This window comes from Kogia breviceps, chromosome 2 (genome assembly GCF_026419965.1).
Source record: "Kogia breviceps isolate mKogBre1 chromosome 2, mKogBre1 haplotype 1, whole genome shotgun sequence".
NCBI classification, from domain to species: domain Eukaryota; kingdom Metazoa; phylum Chordata; class Mammalia; order Artiodactyla; family Physeteridae; genus Kogia; species Kogia breviceps.
This window is the reverse complement of record NC_081311.1, coordinates 168,823,020-168,850,382: the sequence shown is the minus strand read 5'-3', so window position 1 is coordinate 168,850,382 and position 27,363 is coordinate 168,823,020. Positions and strand designations below refer to the sequence as shown.

The window sequence follows — 27,363 nt, the reverse complement described above, 5'->3', positions numbered from 1 at the left end:
CCAAAACAAAAAAACCCCTTAAACACAAAAGACAGCTTTACTTAAAGACAGGAGAAAAATGAAAGACGTCCAAAAAGGCAAGAGAAACATATTAGAGTGGGATTCTTAAACTGGTCCATCTAATTGCTACCTTCCAAAAGGCTACGTTTCAAATTAATGGTTCACAACTCTCACTTTTCAGGTATAATTATCAAAATACTAATCATCAAATGCTAAATAACATACAGAAATGGCCAAAAATTCTCTACGTAAAACAGAGAAACCACAGAACTGCCTTAAAATACAAAGAAAATATTTTTATTTGTATAACAAATATTCTAAGAAATGATGATATAATAAAATTAACAGAGTTGATGTGATGTTGAGACAGAAACAGGTATGAAATGCTACTGATGATTAATCATTTTGTTTCATCCAACCTCCCATTGATTATTTTAGAGAGCATCTCTGATGTATTTCTGACTGAATCTTAAGCGTGATGTATCCAGGTGATTCAATTAAGAAATCTTTGAAAGAATGGTTCCTTCCATTAGTCCTCATTAACTCTTTTTTTTTTCTTTTTCTTCTTTTTCTCTGGACTCTGAAAATAACCAACAAGAATGCTTTTGAAAGACCTGTAAATGTATGAGTGATTAAAAATAACTTTTCCTCATAAAAAGCAAAGCAGGTCTATTCTATTTCCCTGGAAAACAAGTTTGGAGCAAAGACTAAAATCTAAAAATATAAAACCACCTTTATCATCTGTACCAAATGATATTCTCTTCCACCCTTAAACAAAACCCATTTTGCAATAAGGTTCTAGGTTTAGGAAACGGCCCTTTATAATATAAACACAACAATGTTGTTTTACTTCCTCATCAATGAAACCATTTTTAAAAAACTACCTGTTCATTTCTAATATACAGAGTAGAATAAAATATAGAAACCCTGCCCATGTCAATAAAGTACTGGTAATTAAAAACAAACATACAGCAATTGCTGTGCTGGTGCATGGTTCTTCTTCAGAAAGCGGTTCTTCTTTAATGTGTTTCTTTTTGTCCTTTTTCTTCTTTTTCTTCACAGATGTCTCCTGTTCTTCCACCACTTCTATTACATCTTCTTCTACTTCTACTACTTCCTCCTCTTCTTCAACTGAATAAGGTTAAGTGTAAAGATACTACAATTAACATTGCATCAGACTTCTCTCCTTCAAAACCCCTTTGAGAGACTTAGTTTTTTCTTGTCATTCGGATCAACTATCCAATGTTTATTACATAATTTTATAATTGCATAGGTCCTTCAAATATCTACCTAGTATACTACCACTAACTTTACAAATGATAGAAAGCTCAGAGAAGTAAATTTCTCATGATCATGTAGCTATATAGAGAGATCAGGATTAAAACAAATCATCTGATTACCAAACCCACTTTTTTGGGGAGACTAGTCAATTATATTAGAAATGATTAATAAGAGTTTGGAGTTAAGAGACTTGGGTTTATTCAACCTGTTGAAACCCTGAGTAAGACATTTAATAACATTTATAAACTCAACTTCCTCATCTTTATAAAATTTAGCAATGTCTATCTCACTGGACAATTTCTAGGATTTAACGATTTAACACATGAAAATTTATGCAAAATGCTTAGCATGAATGCTTGGCACATTAGAACGAGGACTTAATAATTGGTTGCTATCATTAGAAATTCATTGATCAATACTTACTTAGTACCTACTATACACCAGGGCTTGTTCTAGATAACTAGAGATACGGCAAGGTACAACACAGACAAAAATTCCTGCTTTTACGAATCTTTTACTTTAGTAAGAGAATGGAGAGACCAAAAAAAGAAATGCTATAAAATATTTTACAAAGTAAACAGTCCTAAGGATAAAGAAGAGGAACACTGAGGAGGGCAATACATGTGGACATTTTATACAGGATAGTCAGGCAGATACCTAAAAGGGGGAAGGGAGGGGACTTCCCTGGTGGTCCAGTGGTTAAGACTCCATGCTTCCACTGCAGGGGGTGCGGGTTCGAACCCTGGTTGAGGAACTAGGACCCCACATGCTGTGTGGCCAAGGAATTAAAAAGAAATAAAAATAAAAGAGGGAAGGGAGTGAATTATGTATCTATATTGAGGGAAAATATTCAGGTAAAGAGAAGAGCAAATGCTAAGGTTATTTTAGGAGAGAAGTGGGGTTGGCAGGTTCATGGAATAGCAAGGAATCCAGTGTGGCTGGAGCAGAGTGAGCAAGGAGTAGAATTAAATCAGAGAGCTAATGGGGGTGCCACTGTAGCTACCACATTAAGAATAGCAGAGATGGGTATAAGTGGTTCAGTTCTAGATAAACTTTCAAAGTAGAGTTAAGGGACTTCCCTGGTGGCACAGTTGTTAAGAGTCTGAGCTCCGAATGCAGCGGGGCTCAGGTCTGATCCCTGGTTGGGGAACTAGATCCCACATGTGTGCCACAACTAAGAGTTCCCATGCCACAACTAAGGAGCCCACCTGTCCCAACTAAGACCTGGTGTAACCAAACAAATAATTTTTTTTCCTTTTTTTTAAAAAAAGTAGAATTAAGAGGATTTGCTGCCAGAATAGACTTGGGTTATAAAAAGAGTCAGTGTTAAAGGGCAAAGCAACTAGAATCGCCATTTATAAGATGGAGAATATTATGGAGCCACAGATTGGGAGTGGTAAGGGTCCGGGAATGTTAAGTTTGAAAAGCTTAATGAATATATGAGTAAAGATACACATCTGGGCTTCCCTGGTGGCACAGTGGTTGAGAATCCGCCTGCTGATGCAGGGGACACGGGTTTGTGCCTCGGTCCGGGAGGATCCCACATGCCGCGGAGCGGCTGGGCCTGTGAGCCATGGCCGCTGAGCCTGCGCGTCCGGAGCTTGTGCTCCGCAACAGGAGAGGCCACAACAGTGAGAGGCCCGTGTACCACACACACACAAAAAAGATACACATCTGGAGTTGGGTGTTTCAAATATTACTGATGGGTTTAGGGACCTCCTTATTGTTCAGTAAGGAAATAGAAACACTTAAATAACTTGGTTATGTTTTCTTCACCCAGAGCAGGAGTCCACATTTGCTGATAGTATTTTTGACCACTAAGCTATCTAGAAACTCAAAATTATATCAGTCATTGCTTTAATGCCTTTCTTGCTAGACCAGCTGGTAGGCACTCAACACAGGTGCAGCTAATAAATGGGGGAGCTCACTTATCAACTTTGCAAGAGAGCCTAGTTCACTGGTGAGCACCTATTAAAAAATACTATCTCTGCTGGCAGGCTACCCAGTTATTACTCTAGTCCTTTCCATGTAACAGAAACAATGACGAAAAGTAGTGCTGCATCAATTCTATGCTCTACTGTAACATAAATATTTCAGCAACTAATTTAGAAACCACATACCTCTTTTCTTCTATTTTAAGCTGATTCTCAAAATAGTTCACATGGTAGAAACTAAAGTTTTAGTACACTTAGTATAATCTTACATATTCAAAGAGGCACTTCTCACATTCCTCTATGAAACATGATAAATTTAACAATATCCTAACTATTCCCAGAGAACATGATGGTTTATTAAAACACCATTAGCTTTCAATATGGATGGTTTCACAATAAAGTTCAATGGTACGTACTTTCCCAAATATATGAAGTGTGTACTTCTTAAGGAATAAGAGTACAAATGACATTAAAAAAAACTCAAACTAACCTTTAATTTTAACCTTGGCTTTTTTGGCCTTCTTTTCAACCACTTCATCCTCTTTGTCTACCTGCTCAATCTTGCGTTTTTTAGAACAGGTTGGCAGTGTAGAGTCACCAGAAGGATCGTAAGTCTTCACTTCACTGAAAGAGCCATAGAATTTTAGAAAATCCCTACAAATATCAGTAATCAAATAATTCTAAAGAGGTTTAAAAGGAAATGTCATTAGGTAATACTTACACAAGCATACAATGCTGTTTCATTTTAGTGGCTTTAGGGCAGTTTATGAAAAAGTCTCCAAAAGGTAAAGAGGTGTCAACAGTAGGTCACACTTCACACTTCAAGAGAAGTGGTGAGCTAAATGAATTGATTTAGTAATCAATGTAGTGACTATAGTATAGAAAAATAGTCAATCAGCATAGGGGAAAAAATGGAGGAAATCTCTTTATACCAAATGATTACACTAGAAAGTAAAAACTGAACTAATTCGAGTTTTAGAACACTGGGCAATTCAATGAAAAACAAAACTAAAACCCTAAATCAAATTTAATACAGAATACTCCATCACAAGATTCCAAGCAGCAGAGGAACAAGAAGGGATATATATGGATAAAGATTCCTTGAAACCCAAATGTTTGCTTTTGTTCTAACAAAGTAGAAAGAAAAAGTACTGAGTGCCAAAAATGTGAACTAAATCTCATAATTGGTGCTTTAAGCACATGTGTTTAAAGTCATAAGCATAATGGCATGGGAAGATTAAAAAATTGTTCAAAACAAGCTAAGGAATGTTCTATTAAGCTATCTTGCAGGCTCACGGCTGTTAACTTTTATAGGTTAAAAACATTTATAATTTAAGAAACAAAGTAGTGAATAGGTTCTCCTGGGTCTCTCCCAGATATATGTGTTATTAAACTTTTGACTTTCTGTAAGAAAAGAAAAACAAAAACAAAGCCCCAAAACAAAGATCCACATTTTTTTTCAACTAAACACAACAAATTAGGCTTTAAAAATTACAAAATACATGGTCATTGTAGAGATCTTAGAAAATTCACAATATAAAAGTAAATGTTAATTAATGTCCATAACTGAATACATTGGGTTTCTTTTCAGAATAAAGGAAAACAATTTTTATGAATGTGTATACTAAAACATATATCTAAATACATATTTATAATGAGATGTTACCATATTGCTTTCCCTGCCCACTTACAAGATTTTACTAAAGGACTGTAAGAAGTCCTAAAAGCATAGTTTATGGATTAATGACTAGAAATGTTTTTAAGGCTGTTGACACATACCATCAATCTGTTTTCCACATTCTATTTCTATCATCGCAACCTCATCAGTATTGAACATTATCTCAAATAGTAACAAAAACACCTCTCCCCACAAGTATCTTTTTAAATTTCATAGTGAGGTCTGAATACTAATCATGCCTCTTAGCCACTTTTAGACTTTTCCTTTGTCTTTTGACTCTTTTTTAAAAAAAAAAAAAAACAGGTTTCCCTGTGGCTTAACTCTGAATGGACTTTGGTTTTGATAAATGTTATACTATATAGGAACTATGAATGAAAAATATTTATTATCAATATCTGGAAATGAATAGATTAAATATTAAGGAAAAAGGCCAAAACAAATATGTTATGTGTACTTATTGCAACAACGTAAAAATGTGTATATGATTAAAAACTAGACACGAACATGAAAATTGTAAATGGCAAAGAAATAAATTAGGGGGATACTTAGTTGTTTTAAACAACAAAAAAACTCAACAATTAACATTTAAATAAGCAAAAATTATTCATTCATGCTCTTCCAAATGTACTCACTCACCTTTTATGTTCATATTTTTCTGCTTTTGCTAATGCCTTTCCTGTTCCACTTATTTTCCGTATCTAAGAAAAGAAAAATTATTAATAGTTTTCTAAGGCATAATCTCTTGATAATATATATGGTAGTATGTCAATTTTTAGTATATATTAGGTAAACTGTTAACAGCAAGCACAAAAAGAATATATTAGACATACTAAAATGTATAAAAGTAAAACTGGTTAGCAAATGAAATGAAAAAGTACATAAACTACTCGTGGTTTATTAACTTTTGACAGGTAACACTTCTGCAATATGCAGGATGTGATTCTTACCCCTCTATCTTCCAAGGTTCTCAACCTGGCCTCTAATTTGGCTCTGTTCTCAACTCCCATCGCAGAACTGGAATCTTCACCAAAAGCATCATACCGGATGGCCAAAACAGTTTTGGCTGCCAGCATCCGAGAAATCTAATAGAGAACTTGAAGTTAGAGGCATTCAAACTATACTCCAAGATGAGATGTAAAAAATTCTCTCAAAAATTTATTCATGAGAACACTATAGATGAATCATTGACTCTATAATTTACTCTAGGATTTTTTAAAAATCAGGAATTACAAAAGTATTGTAAACCATACAACTCAAGCCACTTATCTTCTATTTGAATCTTTGCCCTAGTATGATGGCTAACACAACCACCATTATTTTGTTGGATGTAAAGATATTGTAGTAGCTTATGTCTAAAACTAGCTCAAACCATTCTTCCATCTTCCTTTAGTTTCTACTATGTGACACTAGTCCTACACCATGAGATCATCCAGATTAAGTATAGCCCCCGGGCCCCACAAGCTTAACTAACATTTTATTTTACTGAACCCTTTATCTCTCTCATCACTCTGCTCTGAATTTTATAACATTTCAATTCCTGTTAAACTATGTATCCTGTAATAAGATTGAAAGTACTTTAAGCCTCAGTTTCCTCCTCTGTAAAATAGACACCTACAACTCATAGGGCTATTAAGAGGATTCACTAAAGTCCTATCAAGTGTTAGCACAGTGTATGTGCTATTATTTTTTATAGGTCATAAATATTGATCTTAAATTTGTTTCCTGCCACACAGAAAACTTTTGATGTGCCATCCCTGTCCCCACCAATGGGTGGAGTCTAGAAAAATAGTAACAGCAAGCAATAACACTTTCTTTTAACCTTTTCTTTCAGTGTACGTAAGTGTTTATGTAAAGAATTCACCATTCTCTATTTGATGAAAAAGAAACAGTAGGAGGAAAATGGTTTGGAGGAAAAAAAGGCCTACTCCAGGAAAATTGTAACTGACCTTTCCTTTGTGTTTGGGACTTGTCTGGCCTACAAGTGAAGCATGATAAATGAGACCATACTTAGGAGTATCTCGTCTAGACTTGAGGGCTCTGAAGAGTGCCTTTTCTGCTCCAAGAATCTGAACTGTAGAAGCTGCATGTTTGGCCAAATTCAGAAGAGAACCTTCAAAAGAAAAGAAGTAATTACCAGGAATGTATCTGCAAGTATTAGAAAGTTCCATGTATTAAAAAGACCTATAGTCTTAATATTATAGCCACCAGAGTAAATAAAAATCTGACATAATACAGGATTCTATATTTTGGAATTACCCAAAATTCCTGATACCTCAGCATTTGTGATTCATCCATTAACACCACAAGCAGAGGTCTGTGATGAATGTCTATGACAAACTGAAGGTTACTTGTTCAATTTTACTCATTTGCCTGAAGAGATGGTATTACTATTTCACATTTCATTGGCAGAGAGATAAAAACACATGTATTCAGACACCACCCAATCTTGCCCCTATTTTTCTGAGACTTGTTTTAGACATCAGATATCCTACTACTATAGATATGAAAAAACAAACAGATAAATAAGGTGAAAATTTAGTATTAGGACATCTCAGTAGATCTATGTGATAAACTTCTTACACTTTATTTACCCCTTGTTTATATGGATGAGGAGGAGACTTTCCTCATGGCAAGTGGTTAACAATCCACCTGCCAAGGCAGGGGACACGGGTTCAAGCCCTGGTCCGGGAAGATCCCACATGCCGCAGAGCAACAAAGCCCATGTGCCACAACTACTGAAGCCCGTACACCTAGAGCCTGTGCTCCACAAGAGAAGCCACTGCAATGAGAAGCCCATGCACCGCAACAAAGAGTAGCCCCCGCTCGCCGCAACTAGAAAAAGCCTGTGGGCAGCAATGAAGACCCAACACAGCCAAAAAAAAAAAAAAAAAAAAAAAAACCAAAAACTAAAAAACAAAAAAACCCCAAAGATATGGATGAGGAAATATAAGCACAATAATTAGGTATTAAAGCTGATGCTTTGTTAGATATGCTGCACTGATTTTCTGTCAGAAAACATCAAATAAAAAAACAAAACACTCTTTCTCTTTTTTGGGGGGCTGGCCACGCGGCTTATAGGATCTTAGTCCCCCAACCAGGGATTGAACTGGGCCCCCAGTAGTGGAAGTGTGGAGTCCTAACGACTGGACCACCAAGGATTTCCCCAGAAAACATCAATATTAATGCAGTTGCTCAACCACTAGATACATGCTTAATATTCAACAAACATACTCGCCTTCAGGAAGTTGTAGTAGTAACATCAAAGACCACTGACCAAAGATCAATGTTAACAAATATAAGAATGGAAAAGTTTGAATTATTGTGGGAATCACCAAAATGTGGCACACAGACATGAAGTGAGCAAATGGTGTTGGAAAAATGATGCCGATGGACTTGCTCTACACAGAGCTGCCACAAACTTTGAATTTTTTTTAAAAAAGCAGTATTTGTGAAGTGCAATAAAACGAGGTAAGCCTATACTGATTTCATCCTCCTGTATTCATCTGATTGTTCTAAATAACCATAACAAACTTCTGACAAGGGACCACAAGTGTCTCAGAAGAGGTAGTGACCAAAGATGCCTTCATTATCCGAAAGGAAATCAGGCATACAAATAAAAGTCATCATTGAACACCTGGGCCTTAGTCCTCACAAATATACCATTTACTTCTATTTATTCCTAGAATTACGTTAATAAGTGTAGTTTAAAGATAAAAGAAAAAGGGCTTCCCTGGTGGCGAAGTGGTTGAGAGTCCACCTGCCGATGCAGGGGACATGGGTTTGTGCCCCGGTCCGGGAAGATCTCACATGCCTCGGGGCGGCTAGACCCGTGAGCCATGGCCGATGAGCCTGCGTGTTCAGGGCCTGTGCTCCGCGACAGGAGAGGCCACAAGAGTGAGAGGCCCGCATACCCCAAAAACAAATTATAAAAGAAAAAAAAAAATCCTACCTAGAAAACAACTCAACTCTCTCAATACCCATGTTTACAAATTACATTAAAATCATCACCTGCATGAGCAATAAGCCGTGCTCCAACTAATTCACCAACCATGACTGTAACGTTGGGTGCAATGGCCATCATTCTATTCTGCAGATATTCATAGAGCTGGGTTCTATATTCGGAGATTTCAATCACCTAGTGTAGGGGACAAAAGGAATAGTCATAAATGACGAGAGTAAAAATAGTATAAAACTCACATGTCTAAAACACCGGAGTCCCAAATTATCATAGAGCAGTTGTACAACCCTGGGAAAATTAACCATTTCTTACCTCAGTTTCCTATAAAAGGGCTGTTGTGACAATCTTATTAGATAACGTATGGAAACAAGCTAATACACTGCCTAAAAATAATGTTAATCAATATTGCTATTATTTAAAAAAACTCCAAGGGCTAGACATTTCTGTCATCCCCTGTGATTCTCGTATAGCTATCTTCAAATGAGAGGGAGAAAAAAATACAGGCTACAAACATAAAAGTTAGAATTAAATAATTGAAGCTATACTTCTCTGCCTTTTAATGGATATATTATTCAGATAATGCTAACAATATAAATTAGTTAGACATAAATTACTCTTAACTTCATTTTAGTATATATCTCCCCCTCTAAGTATAAGTCAAGATGGCATCAGATGAGGTAGTGACTGAACACCCTCATATTTATTTATCAGGTGAACAATACATTTAAAAATCATCATTGCCATCAGAAATTACAGAGCTGGTACCACCACAACTAGTTTCTCTATGTGTATAGTTTACCTGAGTGCAGAGATGCAGAATGTTGCAAATATCTTCTTCTGAAACCTCTGTTCCCATAGATATCTCTGCAGCTGCTTTCACTTCTGCTTCAACCTCTTCTGGCAGTAATTCAGAAAGCGTGGCCGAGGCATAATTCTTCCTATCGCCTATGGAATGTTTGCAGAGGATGAGGGAGAATCACTCTTCAACAAATTATATAAAATCCACCAAACAGTCAAAAAAAAAAGTAGAGATAAGCCAATGAAAAGGATGCCTAAACAAAACAAAAAGCAAACAAGTTTGACCTAGTAACTTTCCTCATATAAAGGCTTGATTTTTCTCCTTACCACCTCCCTCCAAAAAAAATATAGATAACAAAAAAAACAAAATACACCATGAAACAGGACTTACAATACTGTGATAGACAATTTGTAGCTAAGGTTATACTGAAGCTAGGGCCATTAATTCTTACGGGTAGTAATATGATAATGTAATATGAGCCAAGTAACTCATTTATTAACAATACTCATGTTCTTCTACTAATATTGCTGTACTAATAGCATACAATTTTACACTAACAGTATAGACAGCAATATTATTATTATTATTTTTGTGGTACACGGGCCTCTCACTGTTGTGGCCTCTCCTGTTGTGGAGCACAGGCTCTGGACGCACAGGCTCAGCGGCCATGGCTCATGGGCCTAGCCACTCTGCGGCATGTGGGATCTTCCTGGACCGGGGCACGAACCCGTGTCCCCTGCACCGGCAGGCGGACTCTCAACCACTGCGCCACCAGGGAAGCCCAGCAATACTATTTTTAATAATAATTATTAATATATTTCAGGATACCCCCAGTCCACAGTTGTCCTTATTAATGGTAATTTCACTGAGACACATTAACCATAAGAAGCCATTTCCAGAAAAACCAAATTTGGGGCTCCCTGGTGGCACAGTGGTTAGAAGTCTGCCTGCCAATGCAGGGGACACGGGTTCGAGCCCTGGTCCGGGAAGATCCCCACATGCCTTGGTGCAACGAAGCCTGTGTGCCACAACTGAGCCTGCACTCTAGAGCCTGCAAGCCACAACTACTGAGCCCGAGTGCCACAACTACTGAAGCCCATGCGCCTAGAGCCCGTGCTCACAAGAGAAGCCACCAAAATGAGAAGCCCACGCACCGCAACAAACAGTAGCCCCCACTGAGCACAACTAAAAGAAAGCCTGTGCGCAGCAACAAGGACCCAACGCAGCCAAAAATAAATAATAATTTTTTAAAAAAGAAAAACCAAATTTGAGAACCATGTTCTCTGCTGCACAGGCCATCAAAATCAAAGTTAATTTTGTTCCTGAACTCTAACAGATATTAATATGGCTACACTCCCCAAACCTGCAAGACATGAAAATCTCTTGGAAGTTTAAGAAAAAAACCCACTGTAACTCATGTTTTAAATGAGTTACAGTGAAATAAATAAATAAATAGCTATTTTCAATGCCTTAAAGGATCAAGTTACTTACCAACTTTCTGTAAACACTTGCAGTATGTCAAATTATCTGAAATAATTTTTCCTAATTCAGGGAAATGCCAGCCATACCATTCTCTACACCGCATAATGTAGTTGTTTAGTTCTTTATCTAAGTCATCTAACAGGGCTGCAGTAGATTAAAATGAAAAAGAAAATAGGAACTTAAAAGGATTTTTAAAAAACTTGTGATGAAATGTAAATTTACCATTTTAACCATTGTCAAGTGTACATTTCAGTGACTCAAATTCATTCAGAATGCTGTGCAACCACCACCAGTATCCGTTTACAGAACTCTTCCATCAACCCAAACTGAAACTCTGTACCCGTGAAATAACTCCTGGTGCCCACCTCCCCAGCCCCTGGTTATCTCTTCTACTCTGTCTCTATGAATTTGCCTATTCTAAGTACCTCATAAGTGGAATCACACAATATCTGTCTTCTTGCCTGTGGCTTATTTCACCTAGCATAACGTTTAAAATTCATGAATGTTGTAGCACGTATTAGAACTTCTTAAGGACGAATCATATTCCATAGTATGTATATATCACATTTTGTTTATCCATTCATCTGTTAATGGGTATTTGGGTTGTTTCCACCTTTTGGCTACTGTGAATAATGCTACTATGAACATAGCTGCATAAGTATATGAGTACCTGCCTTCAGTTCTTTGGGTATATATACCTACAAATACAATTGCTGTTTAAAGGGATTTTTGAAATTGGAAATCGTTCAGACTTTGATGTCAAAAAATCACCCAATGACATGGCAGAATGACCTACAACTACAAAAGAAAAAAGCAAAATAAAACACAACACAGATCCCACTTATGGTTTTATCATTTTTCATGGAAAAAGAGAAATCAATCAGTTTACATTAATAGTGTAATCCATATTATCCAACTAGTCAAATTATAGTTAGTTTTTCCTTTCTTCTATTCTGCATTTTTCAATTTACTTTACTTACTACAAGTTCTAGCTGATCTCCCTTTTCTTCCTCAACAATTAGAAAAGATACAATTTTAACAGTAGGAAAAAACCACAACAAAGAGACAAACAGATTAGTCCTCACATATACTATACTTACAAATTGCCTGAACAATCATTGTATCCACTTTATCAGCACTAAATTTCAATCTGTATCTGGACAAGCTGGGGAGAAGGGGGAAAAATATAAATCACTAAAAAAAAAAAAGCATTTAGGGAAAGCATTTAATTGACATCTTAAAAAAACTTTTACCAGAATCCCTGTCCTGGAGCTACACTGTTTACCTTTTTCCTGCATGGGAAACATCAGCTAAATAAGAATACAGTATTTAAGATCTAAAAATACACATTTAAAAAGAAAACAATACATCTGTCCTGCTATAACCTACATTTCTGAAACATGAATTAATTTATGAATGATAAATAGGATAATGCTGTGTAGCTCAAACCATACTGGTTCACATATGATTTTTGCAGCATATTTAATGCTTTATGCCACTGGAAAAAAAGAAAAGTACAGCACTGTAACACCTGAAAAGAAGAAAGCCATGTAGGAACAATACTGTACATAAGGGTTTCTTAATCTTGGCACTATTAACACTGTGGGCCTGATTATTCTTTGTTGTGGGGTCTATTCTGTGCACTGTCGGATGTGTAGCAACATCCCTGGCCTCAACCCCAATTGCCAAATGTCTTCTGAGGGCTATCTGATTGCCCTTGATTGAGAACTACTGCTGTGCACAATGCCAATTAATCTTAAATCTGGACCCTAACTCAGTTTAGCTATCTGTTCTCTCTTAGAAATGTTTATTACAAAGTTTTTCCTGACTTTTTTGCATTTTGTTCATTTCTGTAACCCAGGTTTAACCCTTTCATTAATCTATGCTCATATTTTATTTGTTCAAAGGTCCAGACCTTTGTTTACTGTAGTATTTCTGTAATATAAATTTAACATGTCCTTTATTTTTTGGTTGCGCCGGGTATTAGTTGCGGCACACTGGGCTCAGTTGCCCTGCGGCATGTGGGATCTTAGTTCCCTGACAACAGATCAAACCCGAGTCCCCTGCATTGTAGGATGGATTCTTTACCACTGGACCACCAGGGAAGTCCCTAACATGTCTTTTTAACTGTTAATTTTTTTAGGGTTACAAAGTTACTTAGGTTTTGAGTGTTTTACCCTTAATCCTATTTTTATTTCACAAACCCTATTATTGTAGTGCAATTTCAAAGAATGCCAAGCTTTTCAGGATCATATATATCACAGTATAGCAGAAATTCCTGGTCTAATGGACCTCTGGTTAAACATGACAGGTTAATGCTTTTCTTTGCCTCATAAAAACTCAAGAAAAAAACTCAATAAAACAAGCCACACACACAAAGCAGAAGAGATCATTAGCAGATGAGAAAATTCAGGGAGATAGCAAGTAGATGGAATGGTAGCAAATGATTTAGGAGATGTAAAAGAGAAAAGAAAGCCCAAGAATTGTGGCATCTAATACTAGAGGTAGAGAATGCCTATCATCAGGTTTAGAGCCCAGACAATGGAGCCAAACTGCTTGGGTTCAAATTATGGCTTCATCACTTACCAGCTATACTGACTTTGGGCATCAATTTCCTCATTTGTTAAATGAGGATGCTATTACTACCTTCCTCATAAGATTCTTGAGGATTAAGATAGTATTTGTAACATACCTCGAACTGTGCTATATAACTGTTTATTAAATAAAAATAAAAAGACTATTTTCCAGTAAATCTCACCTGTGTGCCAACCCAAGACACATGGCTGCCATTTCACGTGGTTCTACCCCAGGGATTAATCCATCCATTTGTGAACGGATTCCTCTCATAAGTTCGTTAACAAGAGGACTATGGATACAACTGAGATTCAGCTTTTCCTATAAGAACAAGAACATGTGTATCAAATAAAGAACTAAACTTTTCCTAAAATTATTTAAATACTAAAACAGCATTGATTTAAATATATACATTTCTCAGTTTCATAAAAGCAGTTTCTCGTGTTTGTGGGAAGAACACTTGAATATACTATTGGTAGAGGTCAAAATTGGTATAAGCTTCCGGGAAGGCAGTCTCTCTACGTGAATCTAAGCCATAAATAGAGAAATACAATTTAACCTAGTAATTTTGTTCTTTTTGTTGGTTTGAGCGATCTTTTACTACCTTACATTATTTAGCCTCTTACAAAAATTATAAAGGTAGTAAACACAGAAGATTTTAATCAATAGTACTATAGAGAAGGGAACTGAATAAAAAGCACAAGTTCTGGGCCTTAGGCCCTTTCCCTACTGTTAGGATCCCTGAAGTACTTCCAAATCTATACTAATGTTAATGTATATATGTACACATATACATAAATCTTTATAAAATTTAAGTTTTTACACACCCCAGGCAAACAGGATGAACCTGTTCTGGACGCCTTCATTTTTTTCACTTTGCAGTGTATTTGCTAACTCCATACAAATTTACAGTTCTATTGCATCAAATGCAAATGACAAGCATGCAAAACTGTGTATGTTGCATCACATTTAAAGAAACAAATATTTAGTATGCATACAAGAGACAAGCAGTGTTTAAGTTTTTCAAAAGGAGAAAGTGAGAAGAAAAAATTAAAGATATTCATAATCCCACCAGCCAGCAACTTGCTGTCCCATGTGCCTTTCTGTATGTTTATTAGGTTAAACTTTAACGTTTTTAACAGAAAAATATAAACTAAGACTTGTGGGCACTTCATTGAAAACTTCATTACCTGATGGTATTAGAAATAATCTACCCAAACGAACTTATTTAATTCACAATCCTACCTCAAAAAAACCCCCCTCTAATCTCTTCAGCACTTTCTTACCTCCAAACACCTAGAATTGATCCTTACTTCAAGAATGAGAGGACTGTAAATCAACTACACTTCAATTAAAAAAAAAAAAAGAATAAAAAGAATGAGAGGTATGTTCATGAACTTGCACTGTAATACCTACTGTAACTATTGAAAATCAAAGTATCGCAACTGGGATTTCCCTGTGGTGCAGTGGTTAAGAATCTGCCTGCCAAAGCAGGGGACACAGGTTCGAGCCCTGGTCCAGGAAGATCCCACATGCCACAGAGCAACTAAGCCCGTGCATCGCAACTACTGAGCTTGCGTGCTCCAACTACTAAAGCCCATGTACCTAGAGCCTGTGTTCCTCAACAAAAGAAGCCACCTGGCTTCTAAAGCAACTGGCCTCTAAAATGTTCTGCCTTGCATGTTTGGGAGCCTACATATCCAGCCTTTCTTTCCATTCTCACTTTATGTTTAACCTTAGCAATTCTACTCCCTACTAAAGTTTTCTAATAAACACATACAATAAAAAAGAAATGTGATTTATGTTGAAAGGGAAAAAAATGTCACTAAACAAAAATATGGCAGGATATACATAAAGTGTTATCATTTGGGGCGTCACTTACATAACCTTAGTTTTGATAATCATATTGGAAACCAATTATTACATAGCATAGGGGAAAAAGATCAAGTATTCAAATCTGAGAACTTATGATAAATAACTCATTGTAAAGGCTAGGCTTTGTAGTCTTTATGCTGTATGGTGAGCTCTGATCAGCAGGCATAAAAGAAAATTATAACTCTACCTTTATAACGCCTCCTAGCTTAGCATCAGCTACAGCCAGGGGTTCATGGGCTTCTTTAACTATTTTCTTCAGAACTTTCTTCAGCTGCTTATTGATTTTGCCCTCCATCAGAGCTGTGAATGCTTTTTAAGGAAGAAAAACAAAAGAGTTAACTCAAAACTTTAACTGTAAGAGCTTAAGATTTTATTTAAATTTTATAAATAAAGAAAAAAAACCCACTTCTTTTCAGAAGAGCTGAATTTAATATTACTTCTGAAGTGAAATGATAAACGTTACACATTTCACAATCTCATCTGATCTTCCCACCCTCATTTCCACTCCAGAACCAGGAGTTAAACCAGATTCAGCATTCCTTTCTCTATGTCACACAATCCTTCTGAACTCAGAATTGCAAGTTGTTAGAAACAATCTGTTTTGGAATGATAAATTGATTCACTCTCCTGTGTCACTATAGACCGACTGGTCTGATTGTGAAATACCATAAAAACCCTTTCAAGACCAGTAAAAAGCAGTGTATTCATTTTGAAGGTTCTGCCACAGTTTAAGTATGTCCGAGTGGAGGTCTTACTTTTGCTAATCCTTGATCCAGATGTGTCAACAGGCCTCTACTTATAAACCTCCAGCGATTGAGTACTACTGAAGGCAGCCAATTTGAGTTGGAGGCTGTTTTCATTTTCAGCAAGCTCTAAATGTGCTACTTTATAACTCTCACTTCTTTAGACCTATACTTAGATCCTTTAGACCCACACGGACTAATTAATACTAATACCTCTTCTAGTTGTCTGGGTTTTGGCTGAACTTAAAGTATGCCTGGCAGGAAGTCTGTCACAATTTCTAAGGTCAGGCAGTAGTTTGTGCTTAATCAGCCAGGTACTTGCTCTTTCCTCCTTGGGAATTCAAATTCCCAATCATTTGAATTTCAAGTGCATTTCATCTGCTATCTGGAAGATGAAAGGTGAGGACAAAAACCACACAGATCTTACAGAGGTCTCTACACTCTAAGAAGCTAAGATTCAAGCTACTTTTGTTGAGTTCTAACAATTTACATATTGTAAAACATTGACTCCTCTCTAATATACATTTCTCTAGTAAGTGTATTTTCCTTACAAGTGTTTGATCTTTTCTAATTAAAAGATTTTATTCAATGTCCTGCTTCTAGCTCTCAATCTTTCCTATCATTTACTCTCACACTTTAACCTAGTGTTCTCCTTTAAGATTTCTTAAAAGTAAAGAAATTTCTACTCTAGATTCACTCTAACATTAACAAACATTTAACTTCCCTGTTAATCACTCTTCATTATCTGTATTTTTTAAAGATGGTATACAGAGATGGTGACAGGGATAAGGGGAAGCTGACTCTTTCCTCTTCTCTATTAGCCACTATTCAGCATCCCTCAGCAGTCTTCCCCCTTCCTCCAAATTTAGGCTGGCTCCAAACTTTACTGTGGCTGTTTGTGAGATGTGAAACTTACAAGTCTAACCAAGAGTAAAAATAAACCTTGCTATGCAAATGGCACATTTTAGCTGCTGAGACCACTGTAAGTTGACACACTCTGGACTCATTCTCAGGCTACAGGTTTTAAATGTATTCCCTGACATCTACAACCACTTAGTTCTAGTTCTGTCAAAACTGTCTTATAACTGGGAGAGGGAAGTTAATTCCCAGGAAGGACTCTGTTCTCTTAATAATAATAAGATGATGTTCAACTTCCTGGTGAAAACTGACGGGAAAAGGCATTGTAGATTTCTATGACTAGATTCCTGATAGAGCTCACTACCTTCATTCATTTACCCCAAAATATTTTTACTTTATTTTATTTTGCGGTACGCAGGCCTCTCACTGTTGTGGCCTCTTCCGTTGTGGAGCACAGGCTCTGGACATGCAGGCTCCACGGCATGTGGGATCTTCCTGGACCGGGGCACGAACCTGTGTCCCCTGCATCGGTAGGCGGACTCTCAACCACTGCGCCACCAGGGAAGCCCTACCCCAAAATATTTTTGTGCTAGGGATTTGATGGTGAACAACAGTCTCTGCCCTCATGGAATTTAGATTGAGAGTGTGTGGGGTTGACTTTAAATTCTTACCCAGCATGCTATTTTCTCCATTTATCTTACATTATTTTAAGGAATACCCACCCCACCAAAAAGGGCCATTTGAGATCAGAGCTGCAGCACTTTACAACTCCAGGAGGAGCTACTCAAATCAATCTATATGAATAACGCTCCCCAGAGTTGGAGAATAGCTAACACAATCTTGCCTGGGATATTAACAAAATTCTACCCATATTTATTTTTAAAGCTGTGATGAACAGAACTATTTTCCAGGCAAAAATTACCATATTTATGCTTTATGGCTCTATAAGACTTCAATTACTGGATGTGTGCAGCCCTAGAACTATTTTTTAAAACGTGAAAACTGGCCTCGTTGGCTCCTCCTTCAGCTCACCCCTCTGCCAAGGTTGGGGTAGTCCATTAATATTCCAACATATTTAATAAGATTCTTAATTTTCACTATATAAGAGAACTATACCCTTCTCCTGTGGCTGGTAGACAAAATTACTTGATTCAGTCAAATGAATTTTATGGCTTAATTTTAAGCTGTAATACTCCTCCTTATGGTCCTTCATTTTCAAATTATACCAGTAAGTAGTTGGCTGATCTGAGATACAGAATTTAAGCAACTGAAAATTCATGATTAGAGTTTTATATCTGATCTTGTTTGCCCTAGCATTAAAAGAACATTATGGGGCTTCCCTGGTGGTGCAGTGGTTGAGAGTCTGCCTGCTGATGCAGGGGACGTGGGTTCGTGCCCCGGTCTGGGAAGATCTCACATGCCACGGAGCGGCTAGGCCCGTGAGCCACGGCCACTGAGCCTGCGCTCCGCAACGGGAGAGGCCACAGCAGTGAGAGGCCTGCGTACAGCCAAAAAAAAAAAAAAAAAGCCAAGCCTAGTAAGTAAACCCTACTCATGCCTGTTGTCTCATCCCTAGGACTAGCTGAAGGATATAACAGTCATCCATTCTTCTAAATCATAAAAATATCATGCCCCCTTCAGGTAAACTCTTAGGCATTTCTGTAGTTTATGTATTAAACAAAACAAAAAAAACCACCACACACATACACACACCCCCCTATTAGTTTTCTTAAATCTTTTAATAATACTGTGCTTTTTTAAACTAAAAATGTATATACCTGGAGAGCTGCTTTATTATTATTCTAACTCTAAATCCTGGCTATTCTCAACTTTACCCTTGGATTAAAATGATCAGAGAGCAGTGTACTTGACCACATTACCTTGATCCCTTGTAGAACAGCTTTTACTGAATTGTGCTTCAGCATTATGCTGTTGGTTTCCACAGGGAGATCAACTTAACCACTTCTCACCTCTCATCACATGTAGGGGAAAAACCAGCCCTATAGTGAAAAAAGCTAACTCAATGTTGTCTCAGTGGTAGTGACGAATTTGAGTTAGATCACTTAAATTCAGTTCCAAAAAGAATGCATCATTGACAACATTGAATACGGTTAACTGAGGCAACTGAAGCAAACAATCATTTAATGAGGATGACAAATCACCAATATCTAAAGAACCAAAAAAGCTAGTCTTTGACTTTACCTGCCAATGCCTCTGCTGTATCCTGAAATTTCTCAAAGTGTTTCAGCTTTACTCTAGAATTAAGGGGAAAAAAAAAAATGTTATGGGGGAACACTGATTGTGCAAAAGCCACATATTTAGGAGAAGAGGTATTGGACTGTTTCCAAAGCATACACCAATAAAAAAACTTTCCTGCCATTGGGTATTGGTGTAAAGTTAGATATTCTTCTAAAATGACCAATAAAATGACCAATTTCTCTAAATGTTAGGCTAGTAATGTCTGAACTATTATAGAGGTTGTAGGTTTTGAAGGAAACTTGGAACAAGAGAAAAGAGGTGTGCTACCACATCTAAACCACAGGAAAGATGTTGAAGCTTAAACATAACCTCTGCTGCTTAAAGTCAGTCACAAATGCCTTTTACTATACAGCACAGAAGTGGCTTAAGAAAAGGTGTAACGGTCCCTCTTGCGTCAGTAATCTCATGACATTGATTTGTGCATCCAGTACAGGTTCCATTAAAAAAATAACTAATTGTTAGATCTAATTCCTGTTACCCTTACTTTTTACCCCCTTGCTCCCTATTCACTTGTGTGCAGGGCAACATTATTTTATATCAAAACAAATACATACAGTTAATCCATTGTTGTCTCAGTGGTAGTGACGAATATTTGAGTTAGATCACGTAAATTCAGGTCCAAAAAGGATACATCATCGACAACAATGAATCAAGTTAACTCAGACAACTAAAGCATATAGCCCTTTGAAAAGGAAAACTAGTCTTCCACTGTGTCTAAAATAATGTTATCCTAAGCAAGGTTTTCTCACCTTGTCAGGGAACCCCATGGTGGTACCTTAAATGCACACTTAACAATAGAAAGAGGTAAGAAAAAAAGCAATTATTTCACCGTATTCCACCTAACCCCATTTCCACTCATCTGAAGTGGCATTTGTTCATATCTCTGTATATTTGCATAAATGCATATATAGGTGTACAACAACACCTGCAAAATGCAATCACATTATACAAATTACTCTGAAGCATGGTTTTCCAGTATACCATGTTTCCCTAATTATTTAGTATGACATCTCTTTGGGTTCAACACTCTTTAGCAAGCTTGAGTAGTTTCCTTCTATTCTAGTGAGTTTTTATTAGCACTAGCAGATGAATTATGAAATGCCCTTTGGTATCCAAGGACATAATCAAGAGATCACTCGGCTCCTTCCTAGGACCACACTCACCAAATGGGATATTTCACAGGGTGATTCACAGATGGTGAAACAGCCTTCTTGACTCTACCTTGAGGAAAAGCCAGCTCTCTCTACCACTCCTTTCTTAGGATGGGCATCAAGGTTATATTCTATTTTCCTGTCCAGAGACATTGGGGAACAAAGGTATGCCTTTCCAGTATTTACTAGCTAGTTATTTTACTACACCAGAGGGAGTTAGGAAATACTAGTCATAAAGAATAATTAAACTATGAATTAAGTTCAAAAACACCTGAATATCACTAATGTAGAGAAATTATAAGTAAAATCAATTAGCAGCCCATGCTTTTGACAGTTATTACTTTAAACATAAATTTATACTTAATTCACAATCAATTTATGCTTTCAAATATCTTACAGAAATAGTGGTTTTTTGGGTGCTGTCCAACCTCATCTGCAATTAATACAAATTAGCTGAGGTGGCCTATGCTCCAAATAAGGAATCTAATAATTGGGCTCATACCAATATTACTCCTGAAATAGAGTTCCAAACAAAAAGTTATGGATATATTACATGAATGGGGGGGGGGCACAAACACAAAAATCAAAACAAAAACAAAACCCTCTAAATGTTAACTGCTAAGTTCTTAGTTTCAAGATGACTTACATTTTATTTGCTTTCTCTGGAGTTTCAAATTCTTTCCACAAACTATCAACCTCTTGAAGTTTCTTTTCATTCAAAACCTGTAAATAAATATTTAAAATAATTTTCTTTAAATCGCACAGCTTAGGCATATACAGCTATACTCTTCAAGTACAATTGTACATCAAAATGAGGGTGGTGGGAGCTATTTTCTCTCTGAAATAACCAGTTTTCTTACCCAGTATAAATTTTTGGTCAAACTAATAAATCAAGTAGCCCAATGAGTAACTGGATGGAATTTAGATCTAGCGGGGTATTTGTTTAAAACTTTCTATTTTTAAGGAGTTCCCTAACCCCTTCACAAAGCCTGTCATATTCACAGATCAACAGAATTTATTTGCCTACTTTCTACAGAATAAAATTTGTTCCTTAGGGACTTTCCTGGTGGCGCAGTGGTTAAGAATCCACCTGCCAATGCAGGGGATACGGGTTCAAGGCCTGGTCTGGGAAGATCACAGGTGCCGTGGAGCAACTAAGCCCGTGCACCACAACTACTGAAGCCCATGTGCCTAGAGCCCATGCTCCGCAACGAGAAGCCACTGAAATGAGAAGCTGCGCACCACAACGAAGAGTAGCTCCCGCTTGCCGCAACTAGAGAAGGCCTGTGCACAGCAATGAAGACCCCATGTAGCCAAAAATAAATAAATAATTTTTTTAAAAAAAGTTATTTATTGCTATGAACATCCTGACAAGAATTACGGATTTCTCTAAAACTAAGATACCATTAGTTCTAAGACACATCCTTATGTAAGAAATTTTAACATGCAAAGAGAAAAAAGGGGTACTTTTATCTATGAAACACAGCCATTAACATTTAGGTATATATTCTTCAAGACTTTTTGACTGTCTATGCTGCATTTTATTAATGCGTACTTTTAGGAATCGTGCTATACAGTTAACACTTAACATATTGTGAACATAATTCTAGGTTTTAACAAGAATTGCATTGTATGAATATATCATCATTTATGCCTTAATTGATAAATATACATAGTTTTGTATGGTATACATGTTGTATTTCTTAGGACAAATTATTGGAAGTGGAGTTAAATGATCATAAGAAACGCATGTTGACAAATGTATTATCAAAATGCCTTCAAAAGCTTCTATTACTTTCACTTAAATTAAGAGTGAATAAAAGTTCTTATTTTCCTACACCCTCACCAATACTGTGTGATAAGTCAACTGCCCAAGTATAAGCTACGGTAGGATCAATCCTAAAATCCATTTCCCCCCATATTTAACGTCCTTGAAATTGGGATGTCTTACAATTGATGGTAGGTCAGTTTAACTAACAGTGTAAAATAATGGTGTATTATACTTGATGAAATATAGTATTATAGATATTATACATATCTTATGGAAAAAGGCTGCTGATCAACTAAAAATTATACTTTACCGACCAGCCACATTTCACCAAATCCACAGTACCACAGAAATATTTACATAATAAGACTTATTACCCAGTTATAGCCTAGTACATATTTCCATGATGAAACATGAAGAAATATGATATTGCAGAACATCTTTATTTTCTGTCAGATGAGAGTGGCAAGATAACTTTAAGGATTTATTGTGTTGTTTAAATTTAATCCCACACACAGCTGAATCAAACATATTTACAGAATTGGAAAAACAGGAATCAGAGTAATGAAGCAGTAAACAATTGCAAAGCTCACGGTCTTGTATTAAAAAATTACAAACGACTAACAGTTCTATTTTGTATGTCATGAAAACTTTAGAATACAAAGACATTCCATCAAATCTCATGAATGCACTGAAACTTTAATTCAAATTTATTTTTTTTGTTAAAGGAAATTCACAGAATAGTAGTGATTTTTAGTAGTAGTTTACTCAGTATGTGGTTAACCATACCTAAAGCTCAGTGATGGCTGACAGGATACGTACCAAATAGGGGATATGACTCATGAGTAAAATTCACACTTTTTTCTAGTTGAAAAGCAAGTATATTTGAAGATAACATTTGGACAACAAAATTGGCATATTAAAGAGAGATTATTTCAGGTTAAAGCAACAAAAGAAATGTAATGAAATCATGTTAATTCATGACCACTGAAAGGTCTCCAAGGACTTTGTTATGGCAAACAAAACCTTGGCTACTTTATGTTCCCAGTCGTGCACAACATACTGAAAAGAACATTACTAATAAAGTCTGAACAAAAACAGAATTAGAAATAATTGCTGCATTTTCTGTTATACACCTATCTCAATTTTTTATCTCAAATTTTTAATCATTCATTTTCAGACAAGGAAATCTGAAACATTAATATGCAAAATCCATTTTAAGTTTTATCATTTTGGATTAAGATGGAATGAATAATTTAGCTATTGTCACCACTAAAATCTTTAGCACTGCTGTTATATTGTTTGCTAGTTTTACTATAATAAGTACTATATGTACCTATTTATATTTACAAAAAGTGAGTTATATAGTATGTAAGTTATACCCAATAAAGCTGGAAAAACATTGCTTAGTAATCATGTTATATAGGAACTATGGTATTCACATAAAAAGCTCTTCCTCGAGCCCTTGAGAAATAAAGGAACACACAACACTATGCTACACAGCAGCACTGTACAATGTGACTACTAAGAATTTAAATGAATTAAAATTCATCTCCACAGCTTTACTAGCTACATTTCAAGTGCTAAATAGCTGTATGTGACTAGTGGCTACCATACTGGGAAGCACAGCTACAAAAGGTCTGGGATGAGTAAGACTGAAGAATGTCTAGTCTTATTCTGTGTGCCATGTGACATAAGGGACACAGGCTTGAGTTTCTACAATATTCTACAAATAATAATAATAATAGTTCTTTTAGGTAATGTCTCTGCAATAAAGTTAATAAAGAAACATTTTTTGGAAAGTTTTAAAAGCCTTTTTTGAATCACTGTGTATATATGGATATGCATATACTGGGTCATGATATAAAACGTATTCCTTACTGTGAACTGAGATTTTAAAAAAGTTTGAAAAACTTTCTTAAAGCATTCTCATTCAACCATGGATTTTATGCAACCAAGGTAATTTTATACCCCAGCATTTCGAAAGATTATGCAAAAGGGAGCTAATAACCTTGTATTGCATATCTCCACACATATATTTCATGTACCATGATATTCACCCTTTTAAGGTGTACAATTTACTTTTTAGTGATTTTCACAAAATTGTGCAACCATCACTAATTCCGGAATACTCTGTATGCCTATTTTATTCAGAAAGAATCAATAACAGCTACTAACTCCAAATATTTATAAATGAAGCAATATTTCAATATATTTAAGCCTTTAGTTTTAGTTATTTCTCTAACATTAGGTTACATAAAACATAAACCACAATTCTTTACAATGTTTAACAGTAACTTGCAGATAAACAACATTAAAAACTGCAACAGAATACTGAAGACTTATTTTTATGGAGAATACTCTTTATTAGTAGGAATCAATAAATCATGACTTTATACTTTATGACCCAGGTCTAGAAACCATACAATTGCTAAACCAACTCCTCCCCACTGTTAGAAGCAACCACTGGACAGTGCAAAGTTACCCCTCCCCTCTTAGCATCCAGGTCAGGACAGTATACATAACATCAATTTGGATGAAATTCATCCACAGACGCTGATTCAAAATATGACAGAAGGCTTCCCTGGTGGCGCAGTGGTTGGGGGTCCGCCTGCCGGTGCGGGGGACGCAGTTCGGGTCCTGGTCCGGGGGGGATCCCGCGTGCCGCGGAGCGGCTGGGCCTGTGCGCCACAACTGCTGAGCCTGCGCTCTGGAGCCCGTGAGCCACAACTGCTGAGCCCTGTGCTACAGCTGCTGAAGCCCACACGCCTAGAGCCCACGCTCAGGAGCGGGGGAGGCCACTGCAGTGCGGGGCCCGCGCGCCACGGCGGGGGGTGGCCCCCACTCGCCGCGGCTGGAGGGGGCCCGCGCGCAGCAGCGGGGACCCAATGCAGCCAAAAATAAATAAGATAAATTTATAAAAAGGAAAAAAAAATATGACAGACTACTCTGGCTAAGAGAATTTGGGGGCATGTGCAGAACTCTAAGAATTTAGAGGGACCTTCCTGGTGGCGCAGTGGTTAAGGCTCTGCACTCCCAACGCAGGGGGCCGGGGTCCAATCCCTGGTCAGGGAACTAGATCCCACATGCATTCCGCAACCAAGAGTTGGCATGCCACAACTAAGGAGCCTGCCTGCTGTAACTAAGACCTGCTGCAACCAAATAAATAAATAAATATTTTTAAAATAATAATAATAATAATTTAGAAAAGACTGCAAAAAGCTGGGGAAAGTCTAATAGAACCCGTTCCCGGGCTCCAAAGCCTTTTAGACCCTTAAAACTGCTAATACGGGCTTCCCTGGTGGCGCAGTGGTTGGGAGTCCGCCTGCCGATGCAGGGGACACGGGTTCATGCCCTGGTCCGGGAGGATCCCACATGCCAAGGAGTGGCTGGGCCCGTGAGCCATGGCCGCTGAGCCTGCGCGTTCGGAGCCTGTGCTCCGCAACGGGAGGGGCCACAGCAGTGAGAGGCCCGCGTATCGCAAAAAAAAAAAAAAAAGCTAATACTACAATCTCAGACAACTCTAATGAGAGGAAAAAGAAGCAAAATCAGCTTTCGGTTTTTAATTATCTCATTGGTGTTCTTAAAATTATAAGTATTTAATGTAACATGCAAATAGAAGTATATTTTCAAATGTCAAAGAGAAACTTGGAAAATAAAATGAAAAACTTTCCCAAATAAACATTTTGGTATGTACCCTTCCAGACTCTCTGCACCCGTACCACACAGGTTTTTAATTTATAACTAGAATCACACTATATAGTTTACCTAGCATTTTTTGACTTGTCAGTACCTATGAAAAATTTGTTTTTCGTTGCTATATTCGTTGAAGCCAAGAGTCCAACACGTGGATAGAACTCAATTTACCTCATGCTTCCTAACATCTCAACAGCACCCTACACGAATGTCCTATTGCTCAATTACTTCCTTGCTGATGAACTTGAAGTTAGTCTCAAACTTTCCTTATTAAAAAAACCAAAACTCAGGTTGGTTATATCCAGCTCAGACTTCCCCCCTGGGCTTCAAATTTGAAATGACCACTGTATTTCCACGTCTAACAAGACATCGAAAGCTTCACACAGCCCAAACTGCACTCTTTAGTATCCTCCCCATTCCCAGCCCCCAAATCCCTAAACCTTCTTTTCCCTTCCCTACCACCACAAACCCACTTACTTAAACCCAAACCTCGCATTCTTCAACCAGCCAATCCCGTCAGTTCTACCTTCTAATTTTCTCCTGATATTTCTTTCCCTCCATGCCAGCCTTAACCCAAGCAACTTCATCTCTTCTAGCTTAATGCAAAAATATCCCTCTTCCATTCTTGCACCCCATCCCTCGTAATCTCTTCTGCACAGAGCAAAACAACTGCATTAAAAGACAAAGTTAGATGAGATCATTCCTCTGTTAAAACCTTCCAATCATTCCTCAAAACTCTCAGAACAAAACCCATACTCCTTATCATAACCTGTAAAATTCGAATACGGCTCCTGTCCACCTCTCTAACTAGGCCAAATCCTCTTACTGAACCCAGCGCCCCAAACGGCGCGGCCACGTGTTCACCGAAACATGCGCCTCCCAGGCCCAAACCCTCCCCGCTTCCTTTCAGATGAGGGGGACAGAAAAGGCACCCACGCGATCCTGAGCACCGTCGTCCTCTCTTTACGTCTTCCCTTCTCCCCTCCTGCCCAACACCTGCCTTCCCCCTCCAACGGATCAATCTCCCACCTACCTTAAAGATGGCGTAGCCGACGGACGTTTCAAACAGCACCAACATGGTGAGGACGGGTCAGGGCGCTGCTCGGCCCGCCGCCGAGCTCTTATATCTGTGAAAAAAGACCAAATCTGCGGCCACCAAAGGCCCGCAACGCTGCGGCTGGCCAAGCACCAGGGCTCCCACCTTCCCGCAAAGAACCAGATCACGTTGCCTAAACGTCCCACACTCCACTACAAGCAGAACGCGTGAACGCGCTCCTCCTTCTCCAAGGCTTCTGGGATATGACCTC

General features: G+C 37.5%; 1 protein-coding gene and 4 non-coding genes across 8 annotated transcripts; all 5 read right to left on the bottom strand.

Moving 5' to 3' along the window:
- Positions 1 to 275: 275 nt before the first annotated feature.
- On the bottom strand, positions 276 to 27,363 carry NOP58 (NOP58 ribonucleoprotein). Of its 4 annotated transcripts, XM_067026576.1 has the most exons (16): positions 27,090 to 27,357; positions 21,239 to 21,315; positions 19,385 to 19,437; positions 19,063 to 19,182; positions 15,769 to 15,890; positions 13,891 to 14,027; positions 12,233 to 12,297; positions 11,142 to 11,276; positions 9,651 to 9,796; positions 8,902 to 9,028; positions 6,840 to 7,003; positions 5,841 to 5,975; positions 5,530 to 5,591; positions 3,706 to 3,839; positions 971 to 1,131; positions 276 to 580 (listed from the first exon to the last, which is right to left on the bottom strand). In XM_067026576.1, the coding sequence occupies exons 5-16, from the start codon at positions 15,874 to 15,876 to the stop codon at positions 530 to 532; spliced, it is 1,425 nt and encodes a 474-aa protein (XP_066882677.1). In that variant the 5' UTR covers positions 15,877 to 15,890; positions 19,063 to 19,182; positions 19,385 to 19,437; positions 21,239 to 21,315; positions 27,090 to 27,357; the 3' UTR covers positions 276 to 529. The 4 variants fall into 4 exon arrangements, with proteins under 4 accessions (XP_066882677.1, XP_058909412.1, XP_066882676.1 ...); XM_059053429.2 differs by lacking the exon at positions 19,063 to 19,182 and having other exon boundaries at positions 27,090 to 27,363; XM_067026575.1 differs by lacking the exons at positions 11,142 to 11,276; positions 19,063 to 19,182 and having other exon boundaries at positions 27,090 to 27,362.
- On the bottom strand, positions 8,444 to 8,527 carry LOC131751738 (small nucleolar RNA SNORD11). Its single transcript, XR_009334299.1, has one exon. It is a non-coding gene; the product is annotated as a small nucleolar RNA SNORD11 (small nucleolar RNA).
- Positions 9,512 to 9,597, bottom strand: LOC131751739 (small nucleolar RNA SNORD11B). The gene has a single exon (XR_009334300.1). It is a non-coding gene; the product is annotated as a small nucleolar RNA SNORD11B (small nucleolar RNA).
- On the bottom strand, positions 19,202 to 19,288 carry LOC131751723 (small nucleolar RNA SNORD70). Its single transcript, XR_009334286.1, has one exon. It is a non-coding gene; the product is annotated as a small nucleolar RNA SNORD70 (small nucleolar RNA).
- Positions 20,002 to 20,090, bottom strand: LOC131751724 (small nucleolar RNA SNORD70). The gene has a single exon (XR_009334287.1). It is a non-coding gene; the product is annotated as a small nucleolar RNA SNORD70 (small nucleolar RNA).